We start from the raw sequence: 19,428 nt of genomic DNA, 5'->3' as shown, positions 1-19,428 counted from the left end.
TTTGAAATGTCATGCCAAACACTGGCTCATTTTGGATTTCATGAGAGCCACACATTCCAAAAAAAGTTGGGACAGGTAGCAATAAGAGGCCATTCGTCCATTCGTCCATTCGTTGGACCACAGAACAGGTTTCCACTTTGCCAAAATCCATTTTAAATGAGCCTTGCCCAGGGAAAACGCCTGTGCTTCTGGATCATGTTAAGATATGGCTTCTTTTTTGACCTATAGAGTTTTAGCTGGCAACAGCGAATGACACGGTGGATTGTGTTCACTGACAATGTTTTCTGGAAGTATTCCTGAGCCCATGTTGTGATTTCCATTACAGTAGCATTCCTGTATGTGATGCAGTGCTGTCTAAGGGCCTGAAGATCACGGGCATCCAGTATGGTTTTCCGGTCTTGACCCTTACGCACAGAGATTGTTCCAGATTCTCTGAATCTTTGGATGATATTATGCACTGTAGATGATGATAACTTCAATTTCATTGCAATTTTTCTCTGAGAAGCTCAGAAAACTATTTTTCGCTGCAACATTGGGGGAATTAGTGATTCTCTGCCCATCTTGACCTCTGAGAGACACTGCCACTCTGACAGGCTCTTTTTATACCCAATCATGTTGCCAATTGACCTAATAAGTTGCAAATTGGTCTTTCAGCTGTTCCTTATATGTACATCCAAATTTTCTGGCCTCTTATTGCCACCCGTCCCAACCTCCCTCGGAACGCGCAGCTCCCATGAAATCCAAAATGAGCCAACATCCGGCACGACACCCCAAAATATCCCACTTTCAACATTTGATATGTTATCTATATCCTATTGTGAATAAAATATAAGTTTATGAGATTTGTAAATTATTCCATTCCTTTTTTACTCACAATTTCTACAGTGTCCCTTCTTTTTCTGTTTTGGGGTTGTATTTATGAATAAAGAATTTTGATTTTGATTAATAAAACACTTAAAACCCTACTTACTGTCCCTTATATAAATTGCTTGCTGCACTGTAAAGATAGATGTCAAATCCACAGGCTATATTTCAGACTTTTCTCACAGAAAGTCATGTTATAGTCACGAAAAATCAGTTTAATTTATTCGTGTCCATGGCACGAAATTCAGCTCTTTTTCGTGTCACTCGCATGAATTTCCATAAATAGTTTTTCATGTCAGTTGCACGCTTTTCTTTTTCGTTTCATTTTATGTATTGTTCTCTCACAGTTCCTTCCCATTTTCCTACCATTGTCGCTTGGGGTTGGGGTTAGAATCGCTTTGTTACATTTTTAGACATCCTAACCCAAACCCCAACTCTAGGCGAGAATAGTTTTAAAAGAAGAAAAAAAATATGTAGAAACTAATACATAAAAATACATCCTAACCCAAACTCCAAATCTAACCCCAACCCCAAGCGACAATGATTTAAAAATAGGGAAAAAAACAATGAGAAAACAATACACAAAATGACACGAAAAAATGTCGTGCCATGGACACGAAAAACTAATTATAGAAATCCGTGCCACCAAAAAAATGAAAAAGCTGAATTTGGTGCCATGGACACAAACAATTAAATTTTTTTGTGACTATAAGACGACTTTCCGTGAGATCATGTGTATATTTTTATAATATTTTATGTTATTATGTTATTAAATTATATTAAACAATTTCAACTTGTTTTTATAAGTAATGTCAACTAATCAAGGTTCAAAACTTAAGATAGTAGCTTGAATTGACTTCATGCTGCATTTTTTTACAGTGTGTGTAGTTCTAGCTGTAATGTCTGAAAAATTGAAGTTTATTCTAAACCCATATGTATTTTTAGCAGATTTAGCAGTGGGAATCATTAAACTGCAAAAACGAACTGGTTACTCTATTTTCTCAAGTACGTACTACTAATAGGCCTAACTAAACTGCACCCCAAAAGTCAAATGTTCAAATCCTAATGCTCTAAAACAAATTTTAAGGCTTGAATTGATTTGAAAGAGTATAACTCTTTCACAAACTTTGTGATGTGTTTGCATTGTATTGCTCTGAAATATTTCACAAAATGCTTAGTGATTTCGTTAAGGCAAATCTTGCAGGGACAAATGCCCACAAAAACCAGAATCCTATCAAAAATTGATTCTAGGTGTAAGCTCGCTGTGAACTAACAGAGTGCTACATGGACATATGATCAACACAATATCCGCTTTAGCAAATTGAGCGAATTCGACATCCAGCAAGTGTCAGTGGCACAGTATGACTGCATTAGCATGTAGCTAATCCTTACTCTACTTAAAAACTCGACTCTTGGTGGAGCAGTAGTGTTTCAGCGTACCCTGCGAACATTAAACAGAGTAAAATTGTACAGTGCCGGGGACTTTGTGTAGTCTAAAACAAGCTATGGAGCAAACTGGCGGTAAATTACTGTACGTGCATATACTGTATTTATGAAACACCTTGTACTAACTACTTCTAAGGATTTCTAATTATCCATTAGACTCATGGATAATATACCGAACCACAGGTTATGATCACTATATACCGTATATGCTTATTTTGCTCTATTATCAGTTGCGCAAAGAGAAAAAAATAGAGCACTTACATACACACTGATTGATAACTTTATAGAGCACAAATATCTGATAGAAAAATATATCGATATCCTTTAAATGGTCATATTGTGCAGTCTTATGAGTTAATAGGAGCTGGCGCTTAATAAAGCATATGCCACCTAGAAGGCATGCCTATTCTGACATCCCCTTATGTCAAAGGCGATGCAAACTCTTTGCTCCAGTCTCTGAAAAAAATCCAAGGCCTTTCTTTGTAACCAACTGATGACATAATGGGTATTGTCATGTTATTATCGCTAACTAAACTAAAATACTGCACTAGTAGAGGTGGACTGAAATGGGTGCTTAACAGGTCTACATTATAGATTCATATCTATACCACATGGGTTATATAATAGTCCAAGATACCTAATTCTTCTGACTTGGCTAAACTAATCTTTGCCTTTGAACGTTCAATGGCAAAGCGTTGCAGCATCTTCAATGCCTACTGGGAGTTATAACTGGCCAAGGCACCACCGTAACACTGGTAACATCTCGAGCAATGCTCACAAAAAGCACTCTGACCTCCAGCCTCATTTAGTGCAGATTTACGCGTACCTTTAAAATTGCTACACTTGATATCTGTGCATTTCCCTATTTGCACGTGAGAGTAGCAACTCCCTTGCACAGGCGTTATGGTCGTGCTCACAATAATAATAATAATAAAAAAACACAAAAAGTGAAAATCCCTCAAATATGCTTCTGTAGTCATCTGCTGACAAGTAACGTAATCTTTTATATCGTCAGTTGTCCCTGATTCCATTGTTCTTTCATACTGTATGAATGACTGATCTGTGGTTTGGCGGTTTCTCTTGTCCCACCGTCGAAAGGTCGGGTGTAGTACGATGTGAACCGAGAGCCTGAGGACTATCTTGAGCTCTGAGGTCTGAGGCCTGCTCAGAATGTCCTCCACAATAATATCCAACTCAACATAGTCTAGGACTTTCATGTTCCCAAGCCTCCACTGGACCATACCTGCTCTTTAAATGTCTCCTTGCCCAGTTTTCTAGCAATTAAACCCTAATCTAGATCCTCAAAAACTGATCCAACATCACAGTGAGTCGCTTTTCCCATCAACTGACCTATTCTGAGCATTGAGACATCTAGAGACTACGTGGACGAGGTCTGGATGAAATGGACGGTAGATGAATTGATGGGAATGATGGAAGGGAGGTCGTATTGACCAGCAGATAGACTGAGATCTCAATGGTGACCTCAATGACAGTGGCGTGGTGACAGACCCTCCCCAGAAAATGTCGAGGTAAATCATAATGAGGCGAAGCCCAAAGAAAGTGGTGTCGGGTTAATCTGAGGTAAATGGTAAAAAGAGAAATGGATTATAGGCCTTTTTGGTTGTCACTTCAGTTCATGGCTTTTATAGTACATGTCATTTTGCCCCGATAAAACTCAGAAGCTTTTTTTCCTGATTATGCCGATGTAATTCATCTGCGAGATTCAATCCCAAGATGTAAAACATCAGAGCTGTGGGTGGGTCTGCAGTGCTTAAAGTGAAAGGTCAAAGATCGAGGGTCGTTCGAACCCTCTTTCACCGATTGATGAACTGAGGACACATCCTTCAGGTTTCAAACAGGCACATTTTAGAGAAACTTAAAACATCGGTGCGTATCGTTCTCGGGATGAATCACTACAATGTCGGAATATATACAATATCAGGTCACACTATGGTCGGATTGATCGACTTAAACATGAAACAGATAAAAACGTGGTCACATCCCCTGTTTAATACACAATAATCTTTTCTTTCCTTGTTTTGTACATTTTCACATAGTTGATGGACTAACTTCGAATCCAAGTTCTGAAGAGACGTTACAGCTCACTAAGGGTTCCCCCTTCCACTCCAAACAACACAAAGATCTACAAGATGCTGTATCAATAGAACAGATGAAATGCACTAGGAACAAGAGTAAAGAAAGAACAATAATACTACTTGACCATGTCAATAAGGCTACTGAATGGATGAATGAATGAATGTACTCTTATTTTTTTCTACATTTTCTTAAATTCCAGATGAATGAAGCATACCAGTGGCTTATTTATCTATTAATGAACTACCTCTAAAACATGTTAGGGTGACGCCCTCCAAAAATACGATTATACCTTTAGACCAAACTCGAAAGAAAAGAGAATTGCCAAAAAAGGGAAGAGAGAGAGAGAGAGAAAACCAAAACGTACTGACTCTGGGCAGGATGCATTGGTTAAAATCAAGATAGCCGTCCTTTGTAAACCATATAGACCAGAGCTGAGGTCCAGTAAAGAGAACGCTTGTCGCTTGCAAAATCAAGGAATGACACATAATTCCAAAAGAGGTTGCTGTACAGTGTAGAAACGGACTTTTCCGTGAGTCTATTCCATGGGGAGGGGAAAGCGGTGGGTCAGATCTGGGATTCTTCTGGTTTGACGCCACCCCAAAACACACAAGCCACTTCTGATTTCATGAGCTGCGGTTGGGAAAGGCTGATTACAGTATCGATAAAAAGCAGATGAGACGTTCTGATGTGTCCTTTTTATCTTACGATCTTTTCTTTTAGCAAAAATATCATGCAGTCTTCTGTTCCGTACCCTCGAACGGGGAATTGATGTTTGTTTGTTTGTTAGTTAGTTTGTTTGTCGTTTGTTTCAGAAGGAAAAGAAATTCAAATACTTGAAATGTTTCTCTTGTATTATTCTTAAACATTCAAGTCATTCTATATAATACGTTTTTTTACACCAGAAAAGTCCTTTAGATTTTACACACGCATGTGTATATAGAAATATAATATATAGAAATATGCATATACATATGTATCAACTTTTCATATATGTGTACACATATTTTCCAATTGTATCAAAGCCAATTCAATGTGCTCTCAAAATATGGCCCATGTTTCCTAGTGGAACGCATATCAATTCACGTAATACAACCAGTAGATAAGGTTGAAGAATCCAAAAGTGATAGGAAAAATGACCCGGGACCACTTGTCAATGGTGCTAACATCCGTCAAGTTGGGAATTTTGAGCTTCAGCTTGGATGAGCGCCTCCTTAGCCGGCAGTTGGCGCGGCTGCGCATGGCGCTGCGGTCCAACGAGTGGTGGCTGAACCCGTCCCGCGAAGCCATGGGCTTGCGAAACTGCACCCCGGAGCTGTCGAAGGACATGACGGAATTGCGGGAGTCACTGACGCTGCTTCCGACGTCGGACGGCATCACCTCGTTGTTCATTTCCAAAGTGGTGAGAAGAATGTTTCCGTAAGCATCCACCTTAAAACAGAAAAAACAGAGGGGGCGTTCACAGGCAAGCACACAAATGGGCGTTGTAAACGGTATTTACTTCCTTTCAAACTTTCATGCAGATGGAATGATTATGTGATGGCACATTCAAAACAGACCTTACTTTGGAAGATTACCAAAACTTCTTTCGTAATGCAATGGCTGACACACGCACAGCAGTTAACTCTTTTCCCGCCATTGACAAGTTATCTTTTCAATTAACTGATTCCCTGCCAGCCATTTTTTGAAAGGTTCCCACAAGCATTTTTTCGTGATTTTCACAAAAGTTTCACAAAATGCCTTTCAGGAAAATTTTCTTCTAAAAATATAGAAATATATCAAATGAAAGAACAGACCCTCTGCAAACAAACCAACAAACAAACAAACAAACAAAACGGGGAAAAAATCCTATCTATACTTTTTTCTATGCTTATAAACTCTTAAAGACACACTATGCAGTTATTTTACCTTAATATAACAGCTTCAAAGTTATTTCGGTGGTAAACAAAGTCATAGTAGGGCGAATCATCCTCCTGTTGAAGCTCGGGGAGGACGCCGCTGCTAGCAAAACCAGCAATGCAAGCTTGAGAGAACCACCCCTGACAAATCTCGCAAGAATCACGACTTGCTTTACGGCAACGACGTCACACACGTTAGGCTTGTTCGACTTCGTGTGGCGCTGCAAGAACCGACGGCCGGATGACGTCAAAGTACCGCGAGAATGATCCGAGACGGCACTTTGACGTCATCCGGCTGTCGGTTCTTGCAGCGCTGCATGAAGTCAATCAAGCCTATAAAAACAACTGCACGCGCGAATTTGAGATGTGAGGCTAAACGATTTAAAAGTTAAGAAAGCGAGTTCGGGAGTGAGTAGGAAAAGAGAATCTGACTGGACAAGAATCCCACTTGGTCAGGTTTTTACTCGTTGGCGTGAGCTAAAAGACAGCACTGGAGGGATGCTGACCTGGCGATCTTGTTGATGGACTAGTAAGTAAATCTCTCATTTGTAAACTTGTTTGCGGTCTATGTTGTATGTTGTTGCGCTTGCTTGTAGTATGTCATGCAATTATCATGACAACAGTTGTCAATATCTCACATAATTATCAGGACATAAATAAGCCTAGAGGTCGTAAATAGTGTAAACATGCACAATTTGCAAACTATTATGATAAATAGCAATAATCATGTATAGTGACATTATAGCGAACAATGTTATGAAATAATGCAACGTACACAATTAACTTTGTCATGGCATTTTGTAATGTTTACTTGTGATTTAGCTGCAATCATGTAAAAACATTATAAGCTATAAACGCGGTACTTTATTATTATATGTCTACTCTACACTTCTTATTATCCTATTACCATCATCTGTAGTTTAGTAGACTATGCAGTAGCCTAATATTTGTATGAAATTGTGAAACATTACCTGGTCATTATCTTTGGAGTACTAGAGTGGGAAATTACGACAGTTGCAAGTATTCTCCAGCGACTCTAGGGGTCGTTGTTTGACAAAAACACTGAAATGCATAGAGCGGCTTTAAATATGGGTATTTTTCTTTAAAAATACAAATTCCTTAGCAAAAAGCTGAAATAATTGAATTTTTGTGATGGAATTTTGTTAGAGATCAGATTCAGAATGATTATCAAAACATACACAGAGTTTAAAATTAGTAAAAACGTTTTGGCTTCAGTTTTTATTATAAATTGGGTAATCGCGGTATTGCAGATTAACATAAAAATTCATCAGGAAACATGTTTTTTATGCAAATGTTTTCTCTTAATTGATGAGATAACTCGTCAATGGCGGGGAAAGAGTTAAGAGAAAATGCTTCCCTGCCAAAAGTTTTTATGGCAATCCATATTTCCACTATTATCCACTAGGTGGTGCTCTTACCTGAAGCATACACTGATGCAAAAACAATAAAAACTCAGTGTTTGCTTTGATGATCGCTCTGAATCTGATCTCTAACAAAGTCCTTTACAAAAATGGAATTATCTCAGCTTTTTGCTTCAAATTTGGTACTTTTGAAGAAACCTACCCATATTTGAGAGGTGATAAAAAGAGAACAAATGAAGATAGGATGAAATTTTTTGTATAAAAGCAGAGGGTCTGTTATTTCATTTAATATTGTATGTTTATATATTTAAAGAAGGCATTAAACTTGTGTGAAAATCATAAAAAATGCTGGCGCTGGCTGGCAACTAAAACGCTGATGGGGAAAGAGTTAAGGACAACATTGCATTCTAAATCTGTACTGTTGCAGCTTGATATGATTTCGAAATGCATGTACCCCGACTTTTCTTTGTTCCTCGAGATACAGATTTCTTCTCTGTGTATATGACCTGAGGGTGTTGCTTTGAAACGGCGCTGAAATGGAGTCCTTGCGATGTAAAAGAAAATGAAGAGAATGTTAAACAATGCCCATATAAACTCTTACAATCAAGCAACATTTTTCTAAGTATACCAATAAACATAAGGGTCAGAAAGGAAGAACTTTGACATCACATTGAAGACAGATACAAATGCCTTAATTCACTCAAACTTGAATAGCGATTGTATTCTTGATAATGAGCTTTGTCCACACAGCTGTGAAATATGGAAATGGCTGACACACTTTGTGAAGGGGAAAAAATGTATCGGGTCTGTTGAAATAAAGCAATCTCTTGGGACGTTACAGTACTTATGTTGAAAGAAGCCTGAGGCAAGAAAAGACGCTGGAATCTGACAGGATAATGACAATGTAATTTGTAACTTTCTGAGCAAGATGAACCTCTTCCAATAATGAAATGTTCAATCAAATGAAATTCGTCACTGATTAGGATGGTTAATGGGCTATTGAATGTTGGTTTTTGAAGCGATTCATTCAGGCAGTAGTTATTTTGATGAGTGAAGTTGTTCTGCTTACAGTCTAAGTGTATCTGTAATAATTTAGACATGCGTGAGCATTGAAAAAACGATTATTAAATATAATTCAATTAGCTTTTGATTGACACCAAATAGCCAAAATAGCAAACCTGTTCTCTCAGACGCTTCTCCTCGTAGCGGGGGCGTTCGTTGTTGGCTTTGTTCAGCCTCTCGTTGATCTTTTTCTGCTGCTGGGGTCCCCGTCCAAAGAACACGTAGTTTACGAAGGCATATTCGAGCAGGGCCAGGAACACAAAGACAAAGCAGCCCATGAGGTAGACATCGATGGCTTTCACGTAGGGGATCTTTGGGAGGGTCTCCCTCAGGTGGGTGTTGATGGTTGTCATAGTGAGCACCGTAGTTACACCTGTAAGGATGCCAGGTTGACTATTAGTCATGTGCAAAATATTACATCCGAGCTGGTGGGCTGTGTTGGGCCGGGAACAGACCAGCTTGTAACAGCAGCTATCTAAGATGGTTTTGGAACATGGTAGCTGGTTAACCAGCCAATGAACAGATTGGAGAAGCTTGAAACCAGTTATTATGTTCCAACTCCCAATTAAGCTGGATATCCCAGCGGGTAGGGCTTTAAAGCACCTTTCAACACAACCGACATGTGCATGTGCTGCTTTAAACACAATCTGGCAACGGGTATAATCATTTGTACCTACACATCAACTTTCAGTACTATCTTATGGTTCACCTGCAAATACATAAAAAATGCTGGGTTGTTTTAACCCAACATACTAGGTTTCAACCCATGCTTAGGTAAAAAATGGATATCTATTCTACATCAATTTAACCAAAAGGTTGGGTTTATCTATCTTTTGACCCAAACATGAGTACCGTATTTTCCGGGCTATAAGTATTTTCCGCACTTTTTTTCATAGTTTGGCTGGTCATGCGACTTATAGTCAGGTGTGACTTGTAAGTCAGTATGAATTAATATTGACATATATGAAACAAGAGAAATTATTACGTTTACAGCCACGATAGTCCGCTATACTGTATGCTGCTCCTGTATTTATGTAATTCAATGAATTCATTGATGTGGAATGACGAGTCTGTGAACTTGATGTTTGTTGGCTTGTTGTGTTAATTTAGCCTATTCAGCCTTCCAGGTATGTACAGTATGCTATTGTGTATCATGTAAATAACTGATAATGTTACGTTAGTGTACGGACACCTATTTAGCTTGCTGCTCTGTCTGCTATTGTATAGTTGAATAACTTGTCCTTCCAGATTAAATGTCTGTTTTTCAGCCTGGATTTTGTGAAATCATTTTCTAAATAAATAAGGGATGCACTGAATCCAGGATTCGGATTTGGACGAATATTGGGCTTTTTGGCGGGTTTCGGGTTCGGCCGAACCTTAGATTTTTTTCCCACCGAACCGAACCCTAGGCTTGTGTTATGTTGGTTGACGTCACACGGCCGTTCATTACACACATTGGGTGCTGACGTGGAGATAAGCATTTTTTTTGGTAAGCCTTAGGGGCGGTTACATTTTGCAGATGCACCTGGAAAAAATGAGCGCGTAGGACCGCATTGCTTTCATTATGCATAGGCTTATGTTAATTGTCAAAATAGTTTTTCCTACTTGTCATCCTGGCATAATGTTGCCTATCCTTTGTTTTTTTTACAGTTAAAATCAAATAAAATGAAAAATAAACTGTTGTGGACATTGTTTACTTCATTAATGTGTTTTACTGTGTTAATGGAATAAGGATGCGAGTAGGATTCGGTATTCGGTTTCGGATTTTTAAACAGTGGATTCTGTATTCGACCGAACCCCAAAAATCTGGATTTGATGCATCCCTAAAATAAATGCGACGTGTAGTCTGTTGCGACATAAATATGTTTTTATGTCTTCATGACGCATTTTTGATTGATGCGACTTATACTCTGGAGCGATTTATAGTTTGGAAAATATGGTAGAAAACAACCAATTTTAAGGCAACAGGCTAGTTCAGTGTACTTGGGAATGTTGACAGGGGAGTAGGCTGATGCTGTTTTTTTAACCTTGACATTATTAACAAAGCCTTTTAATCATGATTTACAGGGCCAACTTTGTTTTAAGCGAAAGACATTTAAAATGGCTGGTATGGTTTTTATAGAAAGAGAGTCACAGAATACTTTAAAACAAAATCCTGCAGCTCACCCAGGGCCACACGAGCAGCAGAGGCATCGTAGTTGATCCAGAAGGAGACCCAGGACAAGATTGTGATCAGGATGGAGGGCATGTAGGTCTGCAAGATGAAGTAGCCAATGTTTCTCTTAATGCGGAAACTCAACGACAGCCGTGGGTATGAACCTGAAAAGTACACAGCAGAAGCAAAACATGAAAAGATGTCAACACGTAAGTGGAAATGCAAAAGAGCAAGCACAGGAGAAACAGATCTACAATTTGCAATAGTCAAAGTCTACACTTTGACAGCAGATTGTCATTTCTCCGTTTGGGGATTCCTTCCCAGGGACTCGTTCTATTCCAATTAAACATGGCAGAAAGTCGCAAACATGGCAGATTTTTCTAAAACCCCTTTCTCAGCAGACAGCATCTACGACTACGTCCCTCTGAGAGTTGTCACAAAAGCCTGCAGTGTCTATTTTCCGTTTAGCTTTTTAATACAAAAAAGAAGTACGTAACTAAAGAGCAAGTCCAGTTAATATGTAGTCTGGCTTACTCTACAAGAAAATCACGGCATGTTTCGAAAAGCCTTTCACCGAAAGAGTTCATTTCAGGGGTGTAACTCAATTTCAGGTGTCATAATTGTAGTTTGAGGTGATTATTTCATACCTGTTGTAAACCTCACTTCTCTGGACACAAGACGTAACTCCACAATGGAGAACTGAGGCAGTTCTAGTTTGTCCACACCTGTCACAGCGCTGTCCCCTCCTTGCCAGAAGAACACAATATCATCTGTTGTGTATCCATCTGCAAAGAGACAGCCAACAGGATTATGAAATACTGATGGCGCATCTAAGTAATAGTCAAGCATGCAGTTGTTTTACATTTGGCAGGTGTGGTTTGTAAAACGGCAACAGCCCAATCTACTGGATAGCACAGAGAGGATGTGTTTACTTGCTCAATCAATTTGTGGTTGGTGTTTTATTGCTGTCTATATAGGTCTGCGGTACATGTCGTAACCGATCTGAGCGGCAAGATCAGCGACCGGTGGATCATGCAAGTAAATGGATCTGCTCTGTGCTCTCTGTGGTTTTGTTTGGTTACGTATCTGAAATGTTTGTTTCCTGTACAGAGTTTGTAAATTGTATGTTAAACAGGTGAAAAATAAAACCTTTCAACGTTTAGACTTGACTTTACACATCAAACAGAGCAATTTTACCTTTATAGTCCCAATACTTATGGAGTATGACGCATTTGTCTGTACAAAATTGATAAATGGGTAGCACACAACAATCATATAAAACACAAGACTTGCTATTTGTCTCTACTCCAGTGATGTGCCCGTGATGGACAGGGCACACCAGCCTGGTACAACTGGCTGATCGATAGTGCAGGGCAGCTCATTGATAAACTGGCAAACACTTTCAATCTTACCTGTGTCTGTCAATTGTGCCACAGGGCCTGAGAGTCAGAGCTCTTCATGAGCATTTATCACTAATGACATCCAGCTACAGAGTGGGCAGGTCTGCAGATATGGGTGATCGCTCTAAATAGGCCTAATGATTACGTTTGCTTACATTAGGTCCCTGTGGAATGTGACGGTGATAATATGTATTAGAATCAAAAGTGTACATTTTGAAAGAGTACTACCTCAGGTAGTGACAGGTAGGGACCATCCTTTGACCATTTTATTTCACAGTAAATGATTTATCAGAAATACTGTGGTGGCCAATGGCGACTGCTTTGAAACCACACATGAAGGGTGGCTGCCACTAAAATTTGAATGAAGATGTGCCAGTTGTGTACATCTATGTACAAAATCGCTTTAAACACACTTTAAATGTTTATCCCACTCAACTAAGAGATTTAATAAAGTGCAAATAGAGAATTTGCTTAAGTAGTTCTGCTTCTCAGGTATAAATACACCAAAGTCAAACAACAAATGTCAGTCAAATGTCAAAATACAAATGTCAGTCAAAAAGTCAAAGAACAAACAATCTGAGCTATATTATCCACTCTATTTTCAAAGATCTATACTTTGTAAGTAAATCAACAATTACATTTATTTCTCGAGAGAAATCTCAGCCACCTTGGAGAGACCTATGAAACAATATTGGCACATAACAGATAACAGGTAACTGAATTGAAAATGCCATCAAATCTTGTTAGCAATAAAAGAGCAACCACTGAACTTGATTTTCTTCTTGCTGAAACGGTGTATGTTTTGGTCAGGTTTTGGAAACGGCTGAAACAACGAAAGTAAAACCTAAAATAGCCATCGGTGAAGGTACCAAGCTTAATAAACATACTAAATAATGTCGTTTTTACCATGTATGAATGATACCCCGTCCACCTTAACCACAAAAAGTTGTGAGTTGACTCAGGTAAAGTACATTTTTCTATGCACTATGATAATCGAATGACACTCTCCAACTTACCCTCCATTTTTAATATGACAAATAAATCACAAGCCATATCAACCAGTAATTTTAACATCATGTTTTGGAATTAACAGCCAAAAGACATGTTTTGTGGATGATACCATCAAATTGAACAGTATCCAACTTTCTTCTAAAGGTAACAAAATTTCCACAGTTGACTGAACAAATTGACAATCTTTAAATTGTAATCTATGACTAGTGCACCTGCCTTTCAGCCAATTTGTTTTGACTACACATCAAAAAGGACAGGTTAAAATTCGCCTCCTGTACTTTTCAGACCATTCCACTGCCGCAGGACGGTGCATTGCATATACCGAATGGTATGCAGTCAAATTTACGCTAGTATCCCATTCCCAACAAAAGCTTATTTGTGTGCGTTGGCATTTCTGCTCACTCAGTGATACTTACAGCTCTCAATCTCCAGGGTGCAGTTCTGCTCATCGAGGGGGTATCGTCTCAGATCCATCATGCAAGCTGCTGTAGTGGTTATTCTGGAAAAAGAAAAGCAAGGAGGCGGGTAGAAAAAAGAAGAAGAGAAAATGAGAGCCACTGTTACCTTGGTAACCTTTAGGAAATCATAGCTTAGCCTTGACTGCGCCATGTGGATACCTCATGAGTAAATGTTTGCCTGCTATTCTCATATTATAAGAAGAAGAACATGTATGGGGAAAAAATAGTCAAATAACATTTGAGTGCTTTTTTCATGCATATTTCTAATATTCTTGAAAAAAGTGTAGCAGATGATAAAGCTCAATACATATCTTTGTTGCAAAAAATATAGGGTTAGGTTTAGGATTACATACAATACAACATAACTGTATGTTAGAACAGTGGCAGCTCGTGACTGCTCATCCGAGGATGCACTAATTCAAAATACGTGTTCGGATTGTCACGTGTGTGGTTCCCTTTTCCGGGGTATGTGTCCTGCGTGTCGAGGGATCCTGTGTGCATCATGTGTTTTGTCAAAATAAGTGCCTGCTGCACACACGTCAAAATCGTTTATGATAAAAGAGATGCTCACGTTCCCAAAATACACACCAGACACTTCCTTAACAGTAAACTCTGATTACGTATGAGATTCGCATCGTGCGCTTTAAAAAAAGACGTCACCAGCCGCCACTGCGTTAGAAATATGCATGTTAACTGTTATACACATGCACCGTTGAATAGTTATCTTGTCAATTAAAGGCAGGGTGGATGATATTTGAAAGCCAATGTTGACATTTGAAATTACCTAAACAAACACGCCCCTACCCCAATAGAACCTGGACCTTCTTTTGATAGACCCACCCCTCATATACGCAACCCAGGCAACAATGTCGGTTAGTAGACACGCTCTTTACTGCTGATTGGCTACAAGTGTGTTTTGGTACTCGGCCCGCCTCCTTTTTCCAAGTGTTTTTAAAAATGCACCACGCCTTTAAGAAAAAACATTTACCTGACAATGATGCTTTCCTGACAAGTTTTTTACGGTAATCTGTAATTCCGCTATTATACACTAGATGGTGCTCTTACCCAATTTATAAAAACTGAAGCAAAAACAACATTTTAAACTCGTGTATGTTTTGATCATCATTCTGAATCTAATCTCTAACAAAATTCCTTTACAAAAATGCAATTATTTCAACTTTTTGCTTTGTATTTTTGAAGAAACCTACCCATATTTAAGAGGTTATAAAAAGAGAACAAATAAAGATAGGATGAAACATTTTCTTCCCATTTTTTTAAGCAGAGGGTCTGTTCTTTTCATTCTTTCATTGTATGTTTATATATTTATAGAAGAAAATGTTCCTGGAAGGCATTTTGTGAAACTTGGCGGACAATGAGTTAAATGCATACTTCCTAATATAATTGAAGACTGTAATGGAAAGGGCCAAAACCATTGATTGACTAGTTTAACCACCAACCCAATTTGAGCAATTGTGGAAATGTCAAAGTCTGCTGATGCAAACCAGCTTTCACACCCGCAGAAATCAAGAAAGCTAATAATAGTGAAGTCACATTTGTTCACTCTAATGTCTACATGTTTCAGGTCAATGGAAAATGCAAATGAAAGTTCTATCACCGGGGCCTCCTTGTGAACATGCAATTTGTGTGTGTTTGCTTGAATTGTGGGCGTCTTTTGTTAGGCATGCGCGAGTGTACACAACATTCAATTTCCTAAGAATATAAATGCCTTGCGATACAAGTTGTATGTGGTCCTCCTGCTGAACAGGTTTATTCACTATGATATGTGTTAAATCATAGGGATTACCTTTTTTGGGTTGATTCATAGAATTTTGATTCTTTATCTAAAATGTCCAAATGCATCCATAGCACAATGGACTATGGGTACACTGCCTGTTTGTTTGTGCACAGAAGTTTCTGTGTGTTTGTTAGACATTCTGCAATGAATTTGTTTTGAATCCATACACAGCTTTCACATGATATGGGCGGAATGGGGAAGGAAGTAGTGTAATTACTCCTTATATCCAAATTGTATATTTCCCTGCTATACAGTATGCAGAACGTAATATGTTAGATGTGCTAGACCTGCATACCTACAAAATGCACATCAGCCCACGCAGAATCTACAAAACACATAAAGAAATCAGTGTACATTTATTTACGTTTAGACAATATTTTGCCCTATTTGATAGTGCTTTTGGTTATGTTAACTCATTTTATCAGTTTACTGCTGTTTGAATTCAATAAAAGTCTCCTCAAAATAGTTAAATTGGTAGAGGATTGCATATAGCTTGAATACACTGTAATTCCATTTGGATTAAAGCATATGCCAAATGCATAAAATGTAAATCTGAACTAAAAAATCTGTTCACCATCCATTATAGCAGCACTGAGAGTACATTTTCTACTTAAATATCTGTAATCAATTGTGATAATATTATCAACATGACATTTTTCAATGTTGTTGGCTTTAGGATGTAGGTTTGAGTAACCTCTGAGCTCTCTCAGTATCTTGGCCTAATGCCACTTACTGATCTGATGTCAGTGTTACTTTTGAAGAAAATCTTGGACGATCCAGTGACAAGCTACTGAAAAATGTCTCAATTGTTTCATCTACATTGACAGTATTTATTTCACTAGTTTGTTGTTGAATATCATAAAAGTTTTTTTCCCTCTAATTTCTTAGTGCAAATGTTTTTGCACCATATGGCCTGTGTAGATCAGCCACAGCCTTTATATTGAGCTTGATGTAAACATAGAACAACAAATCTTTAAAACAGTTAAATGAACGTTCAGAGTTTAATTCAATGTGTGGACAACATCTGTGGCATTTTATTGATCCATCAGCTTGTTTAAAATATACAAACAGTGCGCTTCCAGTCAAAGGGTGAGTGGGTTCGAAAACAGCAACGTGAATCTCATATTTTTTAAGCTCTTAATTAAAAAATATGAGATTCACGTTATAATTCTTGTGTGCAAAATGCTTTCTTTTTTGTATTGTTTCGCAGTGAGACTTCTATTCCATCTTCATGCGTCATTCAAACAGTCCCTTTCTGCTATCCATCCAAATATCATGTGACAGCTACAGTACAGTTTACCGACTTCCGATAGTCATAACTGGAGCTCAAATATTGGATATAACTGGATACAGTATAATGGATTATTATATTATAAGAGCTATAGACCTTAACTTGTATTGAACTGAGATAATTCCATCAAAAATATCTTATGGAGTTCTATCCGCTTTTTGAAACCTGTATCCTATTGCCTTTCTGGTAAGGATGTATCATTCTAAGATGTTTGAAAGACCAATGCAGTATATATCCTCTATTATCTAAACTTGCTTAGTCTTTGTTTACACAATGCTAAAAATTACTGAGAGTGCAGAGTTCAGAATACAACATCCAAACAATGCAATTATGGACCAAATTTTAACAGCTATGCAGAACATTGTGACAGCACTTCAAAACACAAAGCTCATTTCTCAAGCCTTTCACAGCTGCTTCTGGGAACCTTGAAACTGGTAGAAAGCGATCACGAAGCGAAAAGAAAAGTTGCTGATCAGAACTTAACACTACAAACATGTTTATAACCATATATATAAAATGTACCCAAATTGACCATAGACATGCATTTTGTATTGTAGTTGCGACACTGGCACTTGGGGAGGGTAAGACTATCGTAAGTCAGCCTGATTTTACGAGTTGGCTAATTAGTATGAATTTGTATGAAGTGAATCGTACAAAAACGTAAGATTATTATATAAAAACAGCCACAAAACCCTGACCCCTAACCCCAACGGCACAGGGGCAAAAGCAAATGTGTACGAATGTGATCGTACAAATTCATACGAATGGGCCACTACATGCAATGCGTGCGAATTGTCATGGAGAGTGTTGTATAAGCACAAGTAAACTAAGGTTTGGCTTTTTTCAAAGCATAATAATGTTTACATTTCTGTACCACTTTTAATTTTTTCCACCCATTGACGAGTTATCTTGTCGATTAACTCTTTCCCCGCCAGCATTTTTTTAAAAAAGTTGCCAGGCAGCGTTTTTCATGATTTTCACAAAAGTTTAATGCCTTCCAGAAAATGTTCTTCTTTAAATATATATACATACAATATACCAAATGAAAGAACAGACCCTCTGCTTTCAAAAAAAAAAAAGTTTCATCCTACCTTCAGTAGTTATTTTGTAATCAGCTTTTGAATATGGGTAGGTTTTTGCAAAAACACCACATTTTGAGCAAAAAGCTGAGATAATTCCATTTTTGTGACAGACTTTTCATGGAAATCCCATTCAGAGCAATCTTTAAAACAGACACGGACATGCTGCCGCTTGTTATAGGGCAGTACTTCCGGGTTTAAAAAGTTCCGGAAGGGCACCTAGTGGATAATAGCGGTATTGCGGAAAACCGGAAATACTCGTCATTGGCAGGGAAGCGTTTTCTCTTGATTGACGAGATAACTCGTCAATGGCGGCGAAAGAGTTCAGAGAAAGCATTTCCCTGCTTCTCTGACGAGTTTTTTACAATAATATTTAATTCCGCTATTATCCACTAGGTGCCGTTCTTACCCAATTTATAAAAAACGAAAGCAAAACATTAATTATTAATTTTACAATCCGTATACGTTTTGATAATTGTTCTGAATTTAATCATTAAAAAAATTATTTTATAAAAATGAAATTATTTTAGATTTTTGCTCAAAATATTTTATTTTTGAAGAAAAATACACATATTTAAGAGTTTATAAACAGAGAAAAATAAAGATAGAATGAAACTTTTTTCCCCATTTTGTTTGTTTGTTTGCTTATTGTTTGTTTGAAAGCAGAGGGTCTGTCTGTTCATTCATTTGATATATATATTTGTATGTTTATATATTTTTTGAAGAAAAATTTCCTGGAAAGCATTTTGTGAAACTTTTGTGAAAATCCCCAAAAAAAGCTGGCGGGCAACTTTTTTAAAAATGGCTGGCGGGGAATGAGTAAATGGTTTATCATCTATGCAATGTAAAAAATAAGTCTCCACTTAGAATTTCGATAGTCCTCACTGTCATAACAAATTGGCCAATTTTTTGGTTTATAATTGTGGAGACATGCCTAATGTAAGAAAACAAAGACACTTTGTTTATAGGGCAGTCTTGGGCTCCACAATATTGTGGAAAAACATCCTATATGTTAAAAAACATTCTATATGTTGTTGTTAATGGGAATGTTTCCACTTTATGCCCTGCCCGCAACCCCACCCTTAATCCGTGTCTACTATAAGTTGCTATTTTATTTGGTTACTTAAAGGCGTGGTGCATGATCTCTGAAAGCCAATGTTGACATTTGAAATCACCTAAACAAACACACCCCTACCCCAATAGAATCCAGACCTTCTTTTGATAGACACGCCCCACACATATGCAACCCAGGCAATGATGTCGGATAGTAGACACGCCCCTTACTGCTGAATGGCTGTGTGTTTTGGTAGTCGGCCTGACTCCCTTTTCCAAAGTGATTTTCAAAAATCACGCACCCCGCCTTTAATAAAGCACTCATCTCAAGGATTTTAGCCATCACAACATGACCAATGCCACCAATTTATTTCATCCAAAATTCACCATCACTTTCACTTAAGATTAAAGGACAAGTTCGGCATTTTACACTCAAAGCC

The 19,428-nt window shown here is 38.0% G+C and overlaps 1 protein-coding gene across 1 annotated transcript in view; it reads right to left on the bottom strand.

Annotated features, from left to right (window-relative positions):
* Window positions 1–878: 878 nt before the first annotated feature.
* gabrb4 (gamma-aminobutyric acid type A receptor subunit beta4) overlaps window positions 879–19,428 on the bottom strand; it is a 76,570-nt gene continuing 58,020 nt past the window's right edge. The window contains exons 5-10 of the mRNA XM_055180039.2: window positions 13,729–13,811; window positions 11,549–11,686; window positions 10,913–11,065; window positions 8,863–9,119; window positions 8,139–8,228; window positions 879–5,835 (exon numbers count right to left, since the gene is read on the bottom strand). Of these exons, the coding sequence (XP_055036014.1) occupies window positions 5,482–5,835; window positions 8,139–8,228; window positions 8,863–9,119; window positions 10,913–11,065; window positions 11,549–11,686; window positions 13,729–13,811 (1,075 nt within the window). The 3' untranslated portion in view covers window positions 879–5,481. The remainder of the gene's footprint in view (window positions 5,836–8,138; window positions 8,229–8,862; window positions 9,120–10,912; window positions 11,066–11,548; window positions 11,687–13,728; window positions 13,812–19,428) is intronic.

Source organism: Misgurnus anguillicaudatus, chromosome 9 (genome assembly GCF_027580225.2).
Source record: "Misgurnus anguillicaudatus chromosome 9, ASM2758022v2, whole genome shotgun sequence".
Lineage (NCBI taxonomy): Eukaryota > Metazoa > Chordata > Actinopteri > Cypriniformes > Cobitidae > Misgurnus > Misgurnus anguillicaudatus.
Note: the sequence above shows the minus strand (reverse complement) of the source record. Positions and strands in the feature narration are given on the sequence as shown.